Genomic DNA, 19,703 nt, shown 5'->3' on the forward strand with positions numbered 1-19,703 from the left:
CTGTGACGACATTAAGTTATTGTGCAATATTTGCAATTTACATTCATAAAAATCAAGGAGGATTATTTTTGATAATATATATTTTATACAAATGCATAAATGCGAAGTTTAATGTCAATACTTTAATTTCTGTTTTTGGTCTTCATGTACCAAGGTTTTTAACTCGGCGTACTTCTTTGTTTCATGTGCTATTCGGTAGAGTCAATTGTGTTCAAGACTAGTACTCTTTTTAGTAGAATTCCGAGAAAATTTAATTTGCTTTTATACGACTACAATGACATAGATCCTTTTTCTGTAAGTTAAGACGGTTTTAAAAATATTTTAAAACATTGTTTTCTCAGTATATCCGAATAAAATAAAATAAGTTTCTACATCTGCTTTCAGTCCGATTTTGCCGCCCTGCCTGTGGTTTTCTATTTTTATGTCTCGGAACAGTACTGGAACAAATTGAATGCAAGCTTCATATAGATTTTACGGGGTCATTTCTTACAACACACGCCTTCTATACATGTACAGGGCCGCGGGTTTGCAGGAGAAGCTTTTCAGAACGAGGGTTCTCGATATACTACCATTTTAATACCAGGAAATTTTAAACCATATCTACGCCATGACAAAAATAATAGCTGCAATGTTCAACATTTGTGATTGCGGCTACTTCCGAGTCAGTAGAAAAGTCGAGGATTGTAAATTAAACAGATTACACTAGGATTTTCTATATCTCGATATTTTTCAAATACATTGAAATAACCTGAACAAGAATAGAAAATTGAAAAAACATAAGCAGAAAAGTCAAAAACAGACAAAACTAAAAGTATAAACTAAAATACTTCCCCTTTTCTTGTCCAAGTATTTTGCGCTCTTTCAAATAAACTTTTCCCATCAATTAGATAACAACCAAGAAGCGGGCCTCACTTTTGATGTTATATAAGCACTTTCCATGAAACAAAAACCAAGCAGCACTTAGCATAATGCCTGTCGGCAGACATGAGGAAAAATCTTTTCCCTCATACAATAACACTGCATGTTTTTTTTTTCTAATCTCCGAAACCATTAAAGGTAGCAACAGGGCAAAGCAATGAGACGCTCGTATATTTTTATTGCTGGGTAATTATCCGATCACTGGGAATGAGAATGGGATACAAATATATTACTACCACAAGACGACAATGCATACATTGAATGATGTTCGACTGCATGACCTATAATGTAAAAATATGAAGGCAAATTTACACAATTCAAATTCATGTAAATTATCTGACATATCTGGCATTCCTGTATGTATGTATGTATGTATGTATGTATGTATGTATGTATGTATGTATGTATGTATGTATGTATGTATGTATGTATGCACGTATGAATGGTAGATGGATGGCTGGATGCATTGATGGATATGGATCTCTCTCTCTCTCTCGCTCTCTCTCGCTCTCTCGCTCTCGCTCTCTCTCTCTCTCTCTCTCTCTCTCTCTCTCTCTCTCTCTCTCTCTCTCTCTCTCTCTCTCTCTCTCTCTCTCTCTCTCTCTCTCTCTCTCTCTCTCTACGTGAATGTGTCTATGTGTATGTACAGATCGATGGATGGATGGATGGATTGAAGTATGTATATGCGTTCTTTAAATATTGTTCTTCATTTCGATGCTGAGCAACCGAGACTGTCACTTGTCAGGTAACATGACCAATTGTGTCACGATGTCTGTCAATAAAAATAACACAAATGTGTCATCAATGCAAAAACCTCGACACTTAATGTAATCGATAATACCTAAATGTATACAACGACCAGTTAATCAAATTACAGAACTAGTTCAACGAAATAAAACATGGAATGGACAACAACTTTAACTGTTGATAATATTCTTATTATTTTTGTCCCGTAAAACAATTTCATTTTGGTTGTCTTTTCCCTAAATTAATTACAGTAATAGCCTTGGCACTACTATGCATTGTGTATAATATGCAGTGTTATTGCTGACACTTGAACTATAGAGCGAACTAGAATTCAGTGGTCAACAATAACATTGGACATGAAAAACAAGCTGCCTAGTTGAAAATCGTCACTCCAGCGTGATTGTGCGATTAGAACCAAAAACTGCATTACAGATAAAACGAATATGCTGACAAATACAGAAGCTATACATTTAATGGTACTTTAACAGCTGCGTGTCTGCCATCGTAAGTAACAATATTAATTAAAAAACAAACAAACAAACAAACAAAAGCAATCGAACGGACTGAAGAGAACGAGCTGAAATTTAAAATAACTCGTTTTGTTCTCACACAAACAAAGTAAGCCAATTCAAGTATAGGCAAGAAAATTAGACGTCTGTAGGACAAATCTGTAACAATAAAAACCTTCATGAAGTATATCTTTAGGACATCTCCGGTTAACCTTTAGTTCATGAAGATCATATCATATCAGACCACATTATATCATATCATATCATATCATATCATATCATATCATATCATATCATATCATATCATATCATACATGTCATGTTATATCATGTTATTTCATCATATCACGTGTATCATCAAGGATGATCTTGCTATAGGCAGTATGCACCTCGAAAGTGAAAGACTTAAACTTTTGCTCTAACTTTCCTCAAGGAAGCTTTCAATCATTTTCTTTCAAAATCAAGAATAAAAATAGGGGGTCACTGTGCAAATTTCGGTACTAGAGAAACAAATTACCCAAGATTTACCGATATTAGAAATTCAAAATGGCCGCCATCCCTGTGTTAACTCTATGGAGAAAATAACAATTTTCAAATTTTGAAAAACTAAGCCTGTGAAAAGTTTTCTTTCACCAAGAGCTTTAAAATGAACCCCCACATGTGGTATATCAGAAGAGAATTGTAAAAGTTTTAGAGTCCGAATGTCTGTCCCCGAGGTGCGATCTACCTTAAATTAGATCTAAAATTTAATTTACTAAAGTTTTGCAAAAATAAACAAGTTACACTGTATCAAATTTAGAAACAGCTTTAATAATTACCGATGAAAACATTAAAATGAACATTAAAAACACAAAAAGATCTTCGAAAAATAAAACCTTGAAAAAAGTCCTTCACAGATATAAATATGCACGGAGTCGGACCATATTCCTCCTCTGTCAGCATTACAACAGTGAGTTGTTTGAAATACGTACGGTCACGTGATGAAAGAAGCTAAGAAAAATTATGTGAAATGGGTGGCCTATCTATCAATTGTAACCTGATATTTGCTTACACTGCTACAGATATATCTGCCGACTTCAGATACTTGCCAAATTTTCTCTTTCTACCAGTTTCAGTTTCGTTTTATTTGCGTTTCAAAGCCTCCGGTGGTTATACAAAGGGGGTGTGAAAGAAAATATGATGGTACATGTTATTATTGTTTAGAAAACAGACACGGTACAATGAAGATCACAGAGGTAAGAAAGAAAAGTAAAGTGCGCCTTTAATTCAATATTTCCTGAAAATACAGATAAATATCATGAGATTTCAGATGTCTCTAGAACTGATTGTCTGAGCCAGCAAGAATCCACGCTTTATAAACAAAGTTACAGAGCTTGAAAATTTTCATGGTTCTTTCCATATTCATATTATGTAAAACTTATGGACTTAGAAGTGAGGGCCTACACCGTGGCTTCTTCAGTATATGCATTTCTCAAATTTTCATACAACGGACATTTAAAAAGAAAAAAGTGATATTCATCTTCTGCACGTTCACTGCAGCAAACTTTACTATATCCCTTGAAAAGATTCCATTTGGTATTCGAACCATCAACGTCTATCTTTCTCTACGGCCAATGGAAGTACAGAGCAACGCAAATAGTCAATACAATTGAATAATATGGCAATTACAGTTAGGAGAAAACTATTTTTCCGGCTCAAGCATTGATTTGAACTATCTGTAGTGTTAGCTTGATGCAAGATTTCCTAACCATTGTTGTTTCAGGACATCTGAAACTCTTGTTTGGAAAGATCAAAAGGACATTTGTTTTATTCCAGTTTCTTGTGACATCCAGACATGACCAAACAACATGAGTACAGAATTTGCTTTACAGATGTTAATGACCCAAAGCGTCAAGGTTACAATGCATTAAAAAGACACAGAGACCAGTACAAAGAGCAAGATATTCATATATCCTTTAGATGGTATCTGATATATTAGAACGGTTTTTTTATCAATGGCCTCTTCATGTTTCCTCAGGTCGATCCACACACTGCTGTTACTCCCACGGTCCTAGTCCGTAAACACTGTCTTGATGAAAATGAGCTACCGCGTTCAGATTGAGCTTATCAGGGGTTTAAATCAGTCGGTCCACATCTCGCGATACACTAATGACCTGAAACTCTTTCTTTCATGCCATTAGTGTATCGCGAGATGTTGAACGATTGATATCACCCCCTAATAAGATAACACGTGGTTGCCCATTAGGCAGTGTTTGTGGACACAGCAGTTACGTTTATGGTCAAGTTATTACGGGTTGCTGTTCGCTATCCCTGGGATCGCCTTTGTTCTAGTCTGTAAGAGGATTATGGAGGTGTGATAGCCTTTTGTTTTCCATTGAAGTTGTAATGGTGGGTACATTTTCCGATGAGACAATCTGGTGCCAACATAGGCCTTTTGTTTTCCACTGAAATTGTAATCTAGTAAAGTAAATTGCCTAGCAAAACAATCCAACAATTGACACATGCCTTTAAATTGTTCACGGACAGGAGAAGAAACCGTTGAAAGATAATGCGTTTCATCCCTGATACCATTGAAAGGATCGATTCTTGAACTTCTGACATCCACCTGTGAAACACGCTTATCTTGGAAATCTTTCCGGTGGCATCTCAATAAGCCTGATCCAAAATCTGATACATAGTTTAATGTGTGAAAATACATATTCCCCACGAACCGCTTGATTTGTTGTGTGGCCACTGTTACCATGGTGAAAACGGTAATCTCAGATGGCACAGAATTTTTCTATGAGCGCTACGGGCAGGAGTTTGGTTTCACTTAACCTTCAGATTTATATGATTGCCGGAAGTAAGGCACAGGCTTTGAAATACGAAAATGGCGTTTTTATCAAAATAAGTTGTGAATCTTTCAAACACATTGGAGACTTAAAGTCTGGTTTATGATTCTGCGGGCTACTTCAAGCCTAATTCATCTAGTCGTGCACATGACGTCAAGACCATTGAAGAACGCTCAATATCGATAAAATGATCGAAAGCAGAGAGTAGTGATGCAAAAAACGTCGCCAGTATTACAGGATGATCAATGCTGTCTGAAGGGGAAGAGTTGTATGGTACTGCAGGCAATATGCAAATTGTTGTCACCAAGGATAAGTTTTTGGTCATTGCGTATTGCTATGACAAGGATTATATTGCCAATTAATCTTTATCCGAGTCTGATTCAATACACCGTGCCTCAAATCCGAGTGTTTATACCCTACGGTAGACAGTGGAATCACAGACAAACATAAAACATATATTTGTCTGTGGTGGAATCTATTACCAGCTGACGATGTCATAACTGGACCCAGCAAAGTATAGTACAAAGGAAGGGAAGAAACAGTGAACTATGATAATTACAAAATTTGAAACAGTTCTATCCGAGTCATAGTGATTGAAAAATACTGTAAATTCCTGATGATGCAACATCAGAAGAAGTTTAAAAAGTGATCTTAAAATACTGTCGTGAATCTCGTGCTGAAAGTTACTCACAAAAATCCGTTGTTAACGGTGACTCGGGTCAAACGCTTGGCCATAGACACTTAAGTAGGAATAGCGCTCAGAGCATCTTGATCCAAACTGCAAAATCTGAAAAGAGATTATCTCATAAAAACTTTCCCTTGCAAACTGGCCCTTGCATCTGAGCGGAAAAGACCTGATACAGGCAATAGTGAGTTGCTGAACTCCTGGCCAGCGTGAAATTCGTGATATTCTCCATGACAGCATCGAAGTAAATATTGACATGGCTACGGAAAAGATATTGGTTAAATGCGTGGATTGAAACAGTGTTCAAATTGTCCAACACGGTTGCCAATTATTTTTTTTTCTCTAAATGTGTAAATGTCCCAGGAAACGTTAGTGTGAGGCAAATCACGTGATCTACGGGTCAAATTCTTTGCTTGGAGTGTTTTCCAAATCATGTCACATATAGGAATCTACTTGTAAGTAAATCAGACTTCTTTTCATCAATTTTACCTTGTACTTCATTCGGCGCCAGGCAGAAATTTATCGTTAAGTGTTCATGTCTGTCTTAAATTGGCAGACCGGAGCCAACCAGCAGCAAAAGTTAACATACCCAGTCTTAATATTTTCTCTCGCTCTCTCTTTCCAACCCCTCGTAAGGTCAAGCCAACCAGCAGCAAGGACCCCCCCCCAAAAAAAAAAAAAAACAAACAAAACACAAAACAAAACACGGAACATTGCCTGGTTGCTATTGAAGATAAACCGTTTCATGTTCACGAGTGAATGGCATGTGACGTGGTTCAACGATCGTATGTTGTTTCAGGAGCATAAATAACAGCTGTTTCATCACACACAATACTGTACATGTGCGAAATATAGTCAATGGTCATAACAGAAAAAAATATCTATCTGGATTAATCCCGTTCAAGTACAACAGTACACGGTTTCCAAACGCTAATTGGCAGTAAAACACGCCAGGGACATTTTTGACGACTGATTGATGGACTCACACTCATCAATAACACTTTTGTACCATGGTTCTTAATAACATCCTTGAACATGCGCCAGTCTAAGAGCGAAAACGTACAAAGGCTTGGGTTTTTTCAAAAAGGCACGCTCTCTAACCGATAGAAATCTTTCTCAAAGAAATGAAAAAAAAAATACAATGATGAGCCGCTGCTCGGGGACAAACCACCATCAGAACAGAAATCCGATGCCATTTAGCCGAATGGTAATTACAGAGACTTTACAAATGTGACGGTGCATTTTCAATGGTCGAAAAGACTAAAATTCAAATGTTCTTGTCTTCAATTGTTTCAACACTCATGCTTTTGTGGCAAAATGTTTGCCATACTTATGCCTTTTTAAACAAAAATGGTCCATTAGACTTGCAGAATTTCAAGGTATTCTCTCCCCTTGAAGTTGCTCTTTTTTGTAAAATACTCACAGATTCCTTACAAGCCTAACCGTTACATTTGTTCTGTACGAGGTTAAATGTTTTCCTAATTGAATTTTGGGCCAGCGAAAAGGCAGTCGACATTATTGCTAAACCAACGAAAGTATACAGAAATGCAAGTGCTGCAGTGAACTGCATACTGCCATCGTCTCTATGTTTTGGGATGATGTCGCCAAATCCAATGGTGCTCAACGTCACGAACACAAAATAAAGGCTGTCGACAAAGCTCCAACCGTTCTTGAAAGAGTACATCAGAGAGCCCGCTGCCAGGTACAGTAGCAAGAGGATGGTCACCATAATGATTGTGGCGCCCTCTCCCGACGAATTCGAATCACATCCATTGGCGCCAGGATTTTGGCGCGTTCGCTGATTGTCTTCGCCCGACTCGTCTGTCTGTGTCGATTTGTCGAAGTAAAGTTCTCCAAAATGCGAGAAGTGAGGCTTCTTTACTTCATGGATGCTATTAACAAGGCTGGATACGTGGCCGAAGGAAGTGTTTGTGTCAGACATTGGAATGACGGCCTGAACGCGACGTTTCACATTGCGACAGAGCAGTAACAGGCACACGACCCTGCAGGGATCAGCGAGTTTGTTTCCGATAATGGACAACACCAAAAGCAGCAGCGGAATTCCGATGATGGCGTACAGCATACAAACAATGCGACCTGCCGTAGTCACCGGAACAATCGTACCATACCCTAAAATAAAAAATTACAGATTTTAATGTCATTATTTAAATATCAATAATCGATTTTTTCAGCATTTTGTAGATCACAGCATCCCATGTAGACAAGAGACTGCCATTATAGTTTACTATGCAAATTTGGCCAAAAAATGCGAAGTTTGTGTGTTTCTCATCCTGAACCTGAAGATTACAGAATGACGCAGTAACACGAATTTCATGGATAGTTCGTTTCTCCTTTGAGCTCACAGGGTCCTGCTACTGACACGAAAACTACAAAGACAGAGTTTTTTACATGAAGAGGTATTCTGACAAACGATGACGATGACGGCGTGCACATGTAATCCTACAGATCTCAACACTTCTGCCGGGCTTAGCGCTAGGTGTCGCATGTACTGCATCAAGTGATATAAAATGACATACAGAAATATTGAAATACATGTACAAAAAAGAAAATTGTCATCTACGGAAGAGAAAAATGTCGGCATTTCTAGTTTCTTGTTAATGGACATTTGGTAGTTACGTTATGTTGGTTTTTGAAAGGCTTTGTCCAGTCAATACAGCAGTATACATGTTTGATTTTGCATGTGCATCGCAAGGAGGGACTGACGGAATTGAATGACCTCGTCAAATAAACAGAACTACCGTGCCCCACCCCTGGGGAAGGACACTTTCGACTGACCCCATGATATAGCTGTGCTGATTGGTCGCCATGTGATTCCCGTTTTACCTGTCTCGGCCATAGAGGGCACAGTATGATAAGGAGCTTTTGTGTTTCTGTGTGTGATGTTTGTCGTTTCTCAGTTGCAATTACGATGAAGTCCCAAACCGATGGCGTCGGTGAAATCGATGTATAGACGGGATAGCCTCGTTTATGTCAGCATCGTCTGCCTAGAGCCGTAATTGGATACTAAGATAAGTTTTTTTCCGCCATCATTCTCGGGGGCCCTATAAAGTTTCATCTGATAAAGTGGTTCAGATAGCTCAATCATGACGAGTGACCAAAAAATCTAAAAGGATGAGAATGAAAATATAATCGCTATGAATACATCGACAGACAATGCGAAATATTGCATGATGCTTCTTCTCTTGTCGTATGTTAGCAATAGCCGCAATCAATATAGATTTTTGTTGCTATACCAACAATGGAATTCACATACACATTATTGTCGCTTTCGTCTCTTTCGTATCGCCATCATTAAATCCATTAATTTTTTTATGCTCATGTTTTGGAAATTCAGCGATCAAATATTTATGGCAATGGCCGAGAATCATCTTCTTTGCATTCTATAATATCATATAAAAAACCTGCGGGGGTAACGCAGCTGGAATGACAGTTACTTTGAGTGCTCGGTTATGTTTATAAAGATAACACCCGCAGTAAAGTTACATGTTGTGAAGCTTTACATTTGATGGCTGAATCTGAAAATGGCGCACCAAACATATGTTATTTCAAAATTAAGTCCACCGACTCACGACAAATTTCACACAACAGACTAAAAATGTTTGCAAGCGAAATTGTTGATATTACCACCCTACCAACATTAAGTGTCGAAATGCACATTTTTGCTTTACAAAAGTTCGAGGCAATTTAAAACTCGAAGTGTGACTTAATTATATGGTTGTGCAAAATGTAATAATAACCCTTTGAGCGCCTTTATAAAATATACCCCTGTCAAATATTTCAGATTTTTGCCAAAATTTTGGTAACAAACTGTAGCCAATGAAATGTGATGTCCATTTGGTCCAAAATTATAAAAAAATTCCACAAAATTTCATAAAAGTTAGTAAAATGTTGCAGTAAAATTTTGGCGGGAAAAATTACAGCACTCAAAGGGTGAAAACTACATATGCTGACTGGCCATGAGGGTAACAGCATACAAGCCGTAGGCCGAGGTAGACAGACTACGTTTTGGTGACTCTCAGTTCCGAGGAAAACTAAAACATATGCTATTACCCGATAATAGCTAGTCAATATGATTTGTATGACACATTTAATAGATACGTACGTACGTACATACATACGTACATACATACATACATACATACATACATACATACATATGCGTACATATATACGTACATACATACATACATACATACATACATACATACATACATACATACATACATACATACATACATACATACATACATACATACATACATACATACATACATACATACATACATACATACATACATACATACATACATACATACATACAGTATCTTAAACTACGGAGTAATGATTAAGTTTCATGCATCTTTTTATATACATGTATGAGCATAAGTTTCTTTATCTGCTGTGGTTGCGATTTCGGCAAATTTATGTTCTAGAAGATTGATCATGACGAGAACAGAAAGTTTTTATTGTTCAGCTAAGCCTTCAGAGACCTAATGAGACAAGGATCTCCATCGCCTTTTGTATCAATAATTCATGAATTTCTTGTCATACAATACCTGTCTGAAAGATGATATACAAATTTTCCCATAATACATATTGAGGGATGCAATTTATATGTCTTTTTCAATTGCTTCGTTTTGAAATGTTAAAGTTCAGTTTGCAGTTATCCTGCGCAAAATCACGTGAACAAAACCTTCACGAGCAAGGTTGAAGTTGTACAATAGATGGAATGCAATGCAAACTTTTAATGTCTTCTGCGATTGATTCATTTTGAAATTTTAAAGTTCATCGCACAGTTATCCTGTGCCAAATCACGTGAACATATTTCTGTTAGAGAGAAGACGCGGTTTCTCGAGCAGCGTCTTACTGTTCCTTGATATGGGTGCTTCGTTACGATGACGATGTCATTATTGCTGAATGTCTATTGCACAGCATATATATATATATATATATATATATATATATATATATATATATATATATATATATATATATATACACACAAGCAGGTCAAGACGCACCAACTCAGGACACCAAGCTCTTCATTTATAAAATTTATTGTGTTATTATATATATATATATATATATATATATATATATATATATATATATATATATATAATAACACAAATACTTCAAGTACAACGTGATATCTGTTACTTTCATGCATCCTGCAATCATCAGACAGAAGACGTGTATATATATATATATATATATATATATATATACATATTTCTTATGTCTTTTGTGTTATATATATATATATAACACAAATTACTTCAAGCAAAACGTAATGATATCTGTTACTGAAGTTTAATGCATCTCGCAATCTTCAGACAGGTCTGTCAGAAGACAGAAAGACTGTGTATTCTAACATTAAAATTTATCGGTATTTTTTATTATTGATCGAAAGAAATGAAAATTCCTGTTCTGTTGCCGTAACATGCATATGATAATGAGATCGTCTACTTAATTGTACGGCACGAGTGATGCACACAACTACCTGCTCTTTGTTCAACTACAAAACTCTCCCTCGAAGGACATTGCAGCCTTACGGCGGAAACTGTCTCATCATGAAAAGAGTTCTTTCTGATTCGAGGTGTGAGTCACTTTCCGACGACCAAACATGTCGAAAATTAGGAATAATCCTTTATATATATATATATATATATATATATATATATATATATATATATATATATATATATATATATATATATATATATATAAGTTTATATAGAAAGATATATATAGAAAGATATTTATCAAAGTTTATATAGAAAGATATATAGATATATAGATATAAGCAGTGTTAGTGTATATATATATATATATATATATATATGCATATATATATATGCAGTGTAAGTATATGAATCAAAGTTTAGAGAGAAAGATATATATCTGTGTATACATATACGAATACATGTGCATTATGAATAACATATCACATCAGACTCATATATATGCATGTGTGTGTGTATCTTCGTGTAATAGTAGGTATATGTGTATGTATATATATATGTATGTGTTTGTGTGAAGATAGGCATATAATGAGTAAGATAAATGGATGGGTAGATGGATGTTTGCACATTATTGCATCATCTGATATGTTTTGTGGTTTCTTATGGCTGCCGTTTACTCGATGTCGGTTTTTACAAAGGTACAAGTCCTTGATGTTTGTGGCTTATCGATGATTTCTTATCTTGCCACGGCTACGGTAATGCCCCAGCGGCTACACTTCCGCTCTGCGGTGTCAGCGTTTCCCATTCTCCGTATTTTCTGCAAGCAGTTGAAATAGTGGGGAGTATTGAGTATAACCTTTGACCCCTTTTCTAGCACATACATTAAGCGTACCTCTGAAAGCAAAAGCACTTTTTCTAAGTCTTGAGGTTGAAGACTTACATTTCTAAAATCAGTTATGCTTAAACGCCTACCTCATCGTATAAATAAAGTCGACATACAATATATCACAAATTAAACAAAATAGATATTTAAAAGCGTAATGAGTTTAAGAAGATGGATTGCCCAGTCGTTTAAAGTCAAATAGACTCTTATCTTATTTGCTTGTTTCTTAAAGCGAAAATAAGAGCTAGAGAAAGTACGAATAATGGTCCTATTTTCGCGCCAAAGCATTTATCTGAACTAATTATCAAACCATCAATCTTATGAGGATCTGTCGTTTCGGTTAATGCACTAATAACCTAGAGACTAACAAAACGGCTCTTCATAAATTAGTTTTTAATTTCGATTTTATTCAACCTAATCGGTTTTCTATTTACGTAATTACTCATCATGGCAGTGCCCTATTTCAAATTTGGAAATTCGTACAACGATAGTGCGAAACTACCCCCCCCCCCAGATAACTGACTTTTATCGGACATCATAAATCCCTTATTAATTATTTTCTTAAAGTCGATGACAATCTTATTTCACGATTTTCCTGCTTTCTCATAAACGCTTGTGTTCGGCAGAAATATTTGAATTGCTGACCCGAGTAAGTCTTGGACCTATACGTCATAATAGAGTCACATATAAGGTTGAAACAGTCCCGTTTAAATTTACTTTCTCAGCGTGAAACACTGGTCTCACAGACTGAGCAGTGTTCATAAGTCTGGTGCTTTTCTTACGCGCCAAATTGCAACCGACATCTCGCTAGAAATGTATTGCGCATGCCTCGCTTTATCCTCACATATACAAAGATTTTTTTCCGTTTTTGCCGGTGAGTTCAAACAATGAAGTTGCTACAGCACTGCATGTGACCCCTCTTTCTAGTCATTACAGGATGTGCTTGGATTTGTACCCGCGAATGCCGTCTACATCTTCACGCACAGGCAGGAAGACGCTGTCGATTCTTTGACTGCGTAATTTTTGTCAGTTATTATGTAAAGGCCTGTATAGTTGCGATGTTACCATGGCAACTCGGTCTCACTTTGAGAGCTCATTGATTGTTGTACCTCGTTTGACTCGACTATTGCTCTGACGATAGAAATGATGGATTTACTGAATTGTGGTTATTTCAGTGCAAAGGAGCAAATACACATACAAAAGGGAACTTGAAGAAACAGACAGAAAGGACATAGTTACTGAAAAAGGGAAAATATGAGACAAGGGCATTGAAAGACAGACGCTGTAAGACACACAGACATGGAGACAGTCACATACAGAGACAGAGCTACTGAGATATTACTTTCGAATTTGGAAGCTTCAAGGTTTGACCTTTGCTTTGCAATGTGATGTATTCTTCCCAGTAAGCATTGCTACCGAAAGCGGATGTACAAGAAACCTAAATGCACGTTGAAAGACTCTCTACATTGTAAAGCGTTGCCTTTTTTTCTTTATTTTAGTAACGTTGTCGAACGCACTTGAGGAAACCGAAGTTGAGTGTGTCTGTCAGAAGTCGTAATTCTATTGACACCTTTGGATAAGTGTAGACACAATCAGACTCCGGGAATTTGATGATACGTAACTCATAGTGTGGAATTTGTACCGTTTTACGAGGGAATAAATCAAGAACAGACCCGTAGGTCGCTCAAGGCAATCGAAACCGAATGTAAAACTATTGATGTCACATCAGGTTCTATTCTGTGTTTTCCGGCTTCACTTGATTCTGTTTTTCACTACATATCTGTATATATCCTTGAAGTAACTGTACTAGGTACCAAGGATACTGATATCAGATAGTAAATATCCTGGAGACCGTTACTATAGTTACTTTCTTCATACTTGCGCCGTTCCGTTTTTCCTTTTCCGTTTTACAAAAACATCTTCTCTTCCACAGATTCATAACCCATTAAATGGAGTTTAAAACTTATCATGCTCACTCACTTGATCTAAACTATTGGCTACATCGCCGACACGCATGTCTAATGAACTATCTAATTATCGCCGAAATTCAACATGTCTGGCGAAAGCCGTTATCTTAATAGGGGATCATATGTGCTTTGAATTTATTTTGCAATTTATTTCGGTTAAAAAGTGCTCTTAAATTCTACTTCTTATGGCATCGCGCTCGTCCACAAATCACTCTTATAATACCCAATATCAAATTGAATTCCAGGCGGTGGGTGTGTATACTTGGAAAATGACTAACCCCACCCGACAAAGCAAAACCATTCATGAAGGCGACACCTCGGGCAACACCTAAGGTAGAGCACGCAAGTCTGTGAATTTCGTATCTCTGAACTATGGCGACATCTAGAAATATTTTATATAAACTATCGTTTGTTTCCACTAAATGGCCGATCGTTCTCACCGATCGAACGGAGGATAGAATTCACTATGTTATCGATCTTTATCTTTCTAGATAAATATAAATCCGTGACCATGACTGTTTTCACGCGAGAAAAAAAATCTTTCCATATATTCTATATTGATGATCAGCGGGGCGGACTATTTTATCTCCGAGGAATTATAATAAAGTAGATACACATACTCGACCTTCAAGTTGTTTTTTAAGTGAAGGCAGGTTCTTCGTGTTTTTTTCACGATGCAGCCGCTTTAACCATCTAGGCTTTGGATATTTATGAAAACACAGTAAATCTGAAATAGTGTAATTATCAACGCGGCTTGTTAACATCATTGTGCTGTGTCCATTTTTATTTCATTTTTGTCACCTTTTCCTAAGATGTGAAGGGTCTTCCCTATAAAAGAACACAATTAATTGGACGATTCCCAAAGGTCATAAACAACGACTAATGAACGAAGATACTCACGCCTAGCCTTAGCAATATCACGTCTATCAGTGATATTTCCTGGAGCGATGCATTGTTGTCAATTTCTGTGTGTGCTTCAGATGAAAGCTGCAAAATGGATCAGCTTTTGTCTCCACTCCCTTCTTTGAACGCTAATGTTGAGAAGACGTCGGTATCAATTCAACGTCTTAAACACTGCATTATCATTTGGTATAAAATAGTGCTAATGAACAGCACAGTGGTAATTTTATGATTTCTTCAAGATGTAGCCCTTCCCATGCAAATCGCGCGCGAATCTCTTTTCGTTTGTTTTTGTTTTGTTTTGGGGGAGAGGAGGGACGAACCCGTGAAATACTTTTAAAAAGTCAAACTGCGCGTATAATTTTCTTCAGAATCCCGCTTCCCTAGTTAGCGATATTGATAAAATCAATTACATGGCCGGGGGTGGGAGGTGGGTCGGGGATTGGCGGAGATCTTCTTCGTTGCGGGGATTTTCGAAACAAATGAAGTGGTGCTAGTGAAACGAGTGAGTGTAAAAATGAAACACTGAAAGGATAACCGTACCTATTGTAGTTATCACCGTCATACAGAAGAACAGAGATGAGGAGTAGGTCCATTTTGTTCGCCCTTTGCCAACTTCGGAGTTGTGTGAAGACGACGACATTTGCACGGCGAGTTGTCTCATCTGGTCCCTCAAAATGGCGGTGAAATTTTCATCCGTTGCTACGTGCATGAACTCAGACCTGTTCGTGTTCATTAGCTGTTTTGTAATTTCTTCCGAGAGTTGCTTTGACACGTCGTTCGCTTTGGCGATTGTCGATCTTTCGTCGTTCCCTTCGATGTATAAGAACATGAAGGCACCGGCGGTTAAGTAGAGAATAAGAGTGCTGATTAGCGTCAGATTCGCGACAAAAGTGCTATGACGATACCAAAACCCTTTCTTCTTTTCCGCTCCTGCGCCTCTTTTCATTGTTGTGGATGTCATTGCTGGCGCCGATTTGGGAGAATTCAACGCAAACTCACGGACGGCAACAGTAACAGACTGGGCGTCAACATTACAGTTCAGAGTGTTAAAGCTGTGGGTGTTTTTTAAACAAAAGACGCACAAATACAATACATTGGTAATAACAGCGCCCAGGTAGAAGTCACGTGATTCACTCTCATTTCAAATTATCATAATGTCATGCTCGCCGAATGGTGTCGAAATGTTGAAAATTATTACCATCTCACATCTCTATGTTAAAAGAAATTGGTTTCAAGGAAAGCTTGGATTTGTATAATCATGGATTTTTTTTATCGTACGTAGATACGTACGTATGCATATGTATATGTATGTATGTATGTATGTATGTATGTATGTATGTATGTATGTATGTATGTATGTATGTATGTATGTATGTATGTATGTATGTATGTATGTATGTATGTATGTATGTATGTATGTATGTATGTATGTATGTATGTATGTATGTATGTATGCGTGTGTGTGTGTGTGTATGTGTGTATGTGTGTGTGTGTGTGGATGGATTGATGTTACAGTATTGATCGATGGATGGATGGATGCTTTGATCGATGGATGGATATACAAGTATATTATCTGAACTGTGTGTTTTCATGTGTCATCCATTTTCGAATCAAACCCCATAACTGAGTAATTAATGCAATTTGTACTTAAGTCAATCAAATCCTGCACTCTCCTCAGAATGAACTGAAAGTTAAGGTGTACGCAGGATTTGAAGATAAACACAACGTCGATTATAAACATGCGATGATGATTTGTAGCATAAGGTTAACAAAGACGTGACTAATTGACACTGAGTATTTGAATGATCTGCATGCATTAATAACGCATGGCAAAATAAACACACAAACTTGAAGATATACATCGATTTTGAAAAAAATGTGATGATACCGTAATTTCCGACCACATCATAACATTTAGTCACGGGCACAATATGATAAAACACGTGTCTTGCTTGAGGCGATTTTAATATTGCTTATGGTCTTCGACACTCCAATGTCATGTGAATGCGTTTTTGACATCAACAGTTGAAGCTTGATATTATTCGTCACATCAGGAGCCGCGTACTTGAACTCAGAACAGCCAAGTTTGGTGGTATTTAAACAGAGTGTATGTATATGATCTATACATTCCACTGTTTTCAACTGACGACCATTAAGTTACAGCTGGTGCTACTCGACCTCACTTCAGTATACATTGATATTCTTAGTTGTCAAATACGAACATACAAAGATCAATTTTCCTTCCTCAAAGTACGCTATCGAAAATAATTCCCTCCACGAAAGATAAATAACCCCCTTTAATTTGCTACTTCTTATTCGTTAAATAATTGAAACATCAAATGTTTCCACATTAAACACACGTTTAGAAATTTAAATAACTTTACCGTACATTCACCCCATTTCATTATAAAAGTGCGTAATAAGCTATACGCATGTGTAAATATAGGGTGCAATGAATTGTCCAATGACGATTACCATGCATTGCGTGTTAATTATTTCAAGTTTAACTGACAGTGAAAAAACATTAATTCACTCTGAAGGTGCTTGACTAATATCGAGGTAGCAGGGCTTGTCACTTTTTGGCATTTTACGTTCGACAATTCATGACAATTCATGACAACGCGTTTGGAACTAATTTTGGAGAATTGGATCAAAAGTGTTAGATGCCCCATAGCTAAATGTTGTATAATTACAAATCACTCATAAAAAACAAGTGTATGGTTTAAAAAGAAAAGCAGATGAGCTTACATTTGCAGATTAAACCGACATTACTTCACTATCCAATTATCCCAAATTAGTTCCAATAATGAAATTGTTTGTCGAGAATTGTACATAACTTAATGCCTTGACAAGTTCTCAGCAAGTTGGGGTATTAAAATGTTTTGAAATGATCCCTGTAAGATATCATATTGAGAATTGTTATCCAGCTGAGGGATCTTCACGTGTTTTGAACATCGTCGTAAACCACGTGCCTCTTTACGGCAACAGCTTGAAGACATTTGACGTGCACATGTATGTCATATAGTGTTGTCCTTGTGCCAAGTTTAAAAGAAATGTGTCGCATTACGTCTTAGCAATGGCCCTGGACATGAAAAAATCGCAAGAAAATGGCCACCTGGTGGTCATGTTGGATCGTATCATGAAGACATTTGACATGCTTACGTAAATTATGTGTGTCCTTGTGCAAAGTTTAAAAGAAATTTGTTGAGGCAAGTCTTAGTACTGGGTCTGGAAAGTCCCAACAAAATGGCCGCCTGGCAGCCATATTGAATTGCATCACAAAACTAATCGACGTGTATATGAATAGTATAGTATGAAAGTCCATAAGGGACATTTTTGTGGGAAAAAATAATTATTAGCTCGTGTGAACGAGATACTATCTTGTGCGCACATAAAAGTATCGGGTGCGCACCAGACAGTATCTCGCGCACCAGATACTTTCTCGTGGCCACGAGATAGTTTCTCATGAGCACGTGTAAGTTTCTCGTGCACACAAGATAGTAATCTCGTACACGCGTGATAATACCATGTGCTAACTAGATAGTTATAGAACCTTCTAAATCCTAGCTAAGGTGTCTAAATTTCTGATTGGCCATTCGTCGGCCATATTGGTTCTCTTTTATGTTTCTTAAGCATTGACAGCAAATTTTGAAGCAAATATTGAGCTTTATTCTACCTCAGATTTGTTTATCATCTGACTGGGCGGTTTGCTCTGCCTTTATGCTGAACAACTTAAAGACGGTAAACGATGGGAACTGTAGATTTTGTATTAGTTTGTTTTCGCCAGAACAAATCGAATTGATAATTGCTTCTCATCAAGCTTGGATCTCATTGACAGTTCAATTTATTCACTTGGTCACACTTTGCCGATATGAAGGTCAAACCTCTTTCTTGTCCTTCTTTTCGCAATTTATTCAATGAGTAGCAATCACTCTTAGTGCTCAAGAATAATTGTACTGAAGGAAGATCATCTCCTCAATCATTTTTAAAGAAATTTTGTTTTTTCAACTATTATTTTATCCATGTATTTACTTCAAAACAAAGCTATTTCGTTTACGTCTGACTGGTTTCTGAAAAATTTATCGATGTAATACATGTTTTATTTCGTGATGAGACTACCCCTTCTAACTTAGTTGACATTGTAGTAGAATTTCATCGATCCCCCCTTACCGACACAGTTGCCGATGTCGGATTTTTAAATGAAAGTATACTTCCGTCCTTTATGTCAAAAAATGTTATTCATATCGAATGTTTGACATTGAGAGAAATCACCAATGTCACATTTTATCCCGAAAACGTTCCTTTTGACCAATACAATACCGACGGAAGATTTGCAAGATGCAATAAGTGTTTTATGAGCTTTTGAATCTTTTGATGAGACAATGTTAGTCCGAGGAATCATCACTTGACTTGATATTCTGGCTCTCATCGCTTAATGTTTTCTCACCGGTTTCATCACTTTGCCATGACACGGGACCGTGGCCATGATCTCTAAATTCACAAAGCAAATTTTTGACAATTAATTCAAAGGCATGTATCTCGTGTGCACTAGATAGTATCTGGTGCGCATAAGAAAGTATCAGGAACGCATCAGACAATATATGCGTACCAGATACTTCTAGGTGCGTACCAGATAGTATCTCGTGCGCACCTGATATTTTCGGTGCGCACCTGATACTAGTAAACACCTATTGCCGGGTCATGAGGGCTATAGCGCCTGTCTATTACCCCGAGAGGCCGTGTGTTACCAGAAACACATCGCTATTCCCCGAGG

General features: G+C 37.1%; 1 protein-coding gene across 1 annotated transcript; it reads right to left on the minus strand.

Moving 5' to 3' along the window:
- Positions 1-3,410: 3,410 nt before the first annotated feature.
- Positions 3,411-15,967, minus strand: LOC139152860 (TWiK family of potassium channels protein 18-like). The gene is made up of 2 exons (XM_070726213.1): positions 15,470-15,967; positions 3,411-7,820 (listed from the first exon to the last, which is right to left on the minus strand). Exons 1-2 carry the CDS (start codon positions 15,888-15,890, stop codon positions 7,129-7,131), a joined length of 1,113 nt encoding a protein of 370 aa, XP_070582314.1. The 5' UTR covers positions 15,891-15,967; the 3' UTR covers positions 3,411-7,128.
- Between the last annotated feature and the right edge of the window lie 3,736 nt (positions 15,968-19,703).

This window comes from Ptychodera flava, chromosome 16 (assembly GCF_041260155.1).
Source record: "Ptychodera flava strain L36383 chromosome 16, AS_Pfla_20210202, whole genome shotgun sequence".
In the NCBI taxonomy this organism is placed as follows: Eukaryota; Metazoa; Hemichordata; class Enteropneusta; family Ptychoderidae; genus Ptychodera; species Ptychodera flava.

What these genes read in the sequence shown, in the direction of transcription:
- LOC139152860 (XM_070726213.1), bottom strand. Translation starts at nt 15,890, where the DNA reads ATGACATCCACAACAATGAAAAGAGGCGCAGGAGCGGAAAAGAAGAAA. An exon ending in GACGGTGATAACTACAATAG is followed by an intron (nt 7,821 to 15,469) that starts GTACGGTTATCC and finishes TTTTTATTTTAG; the next exon opens with GGTATGGTACGATTGTTCCG.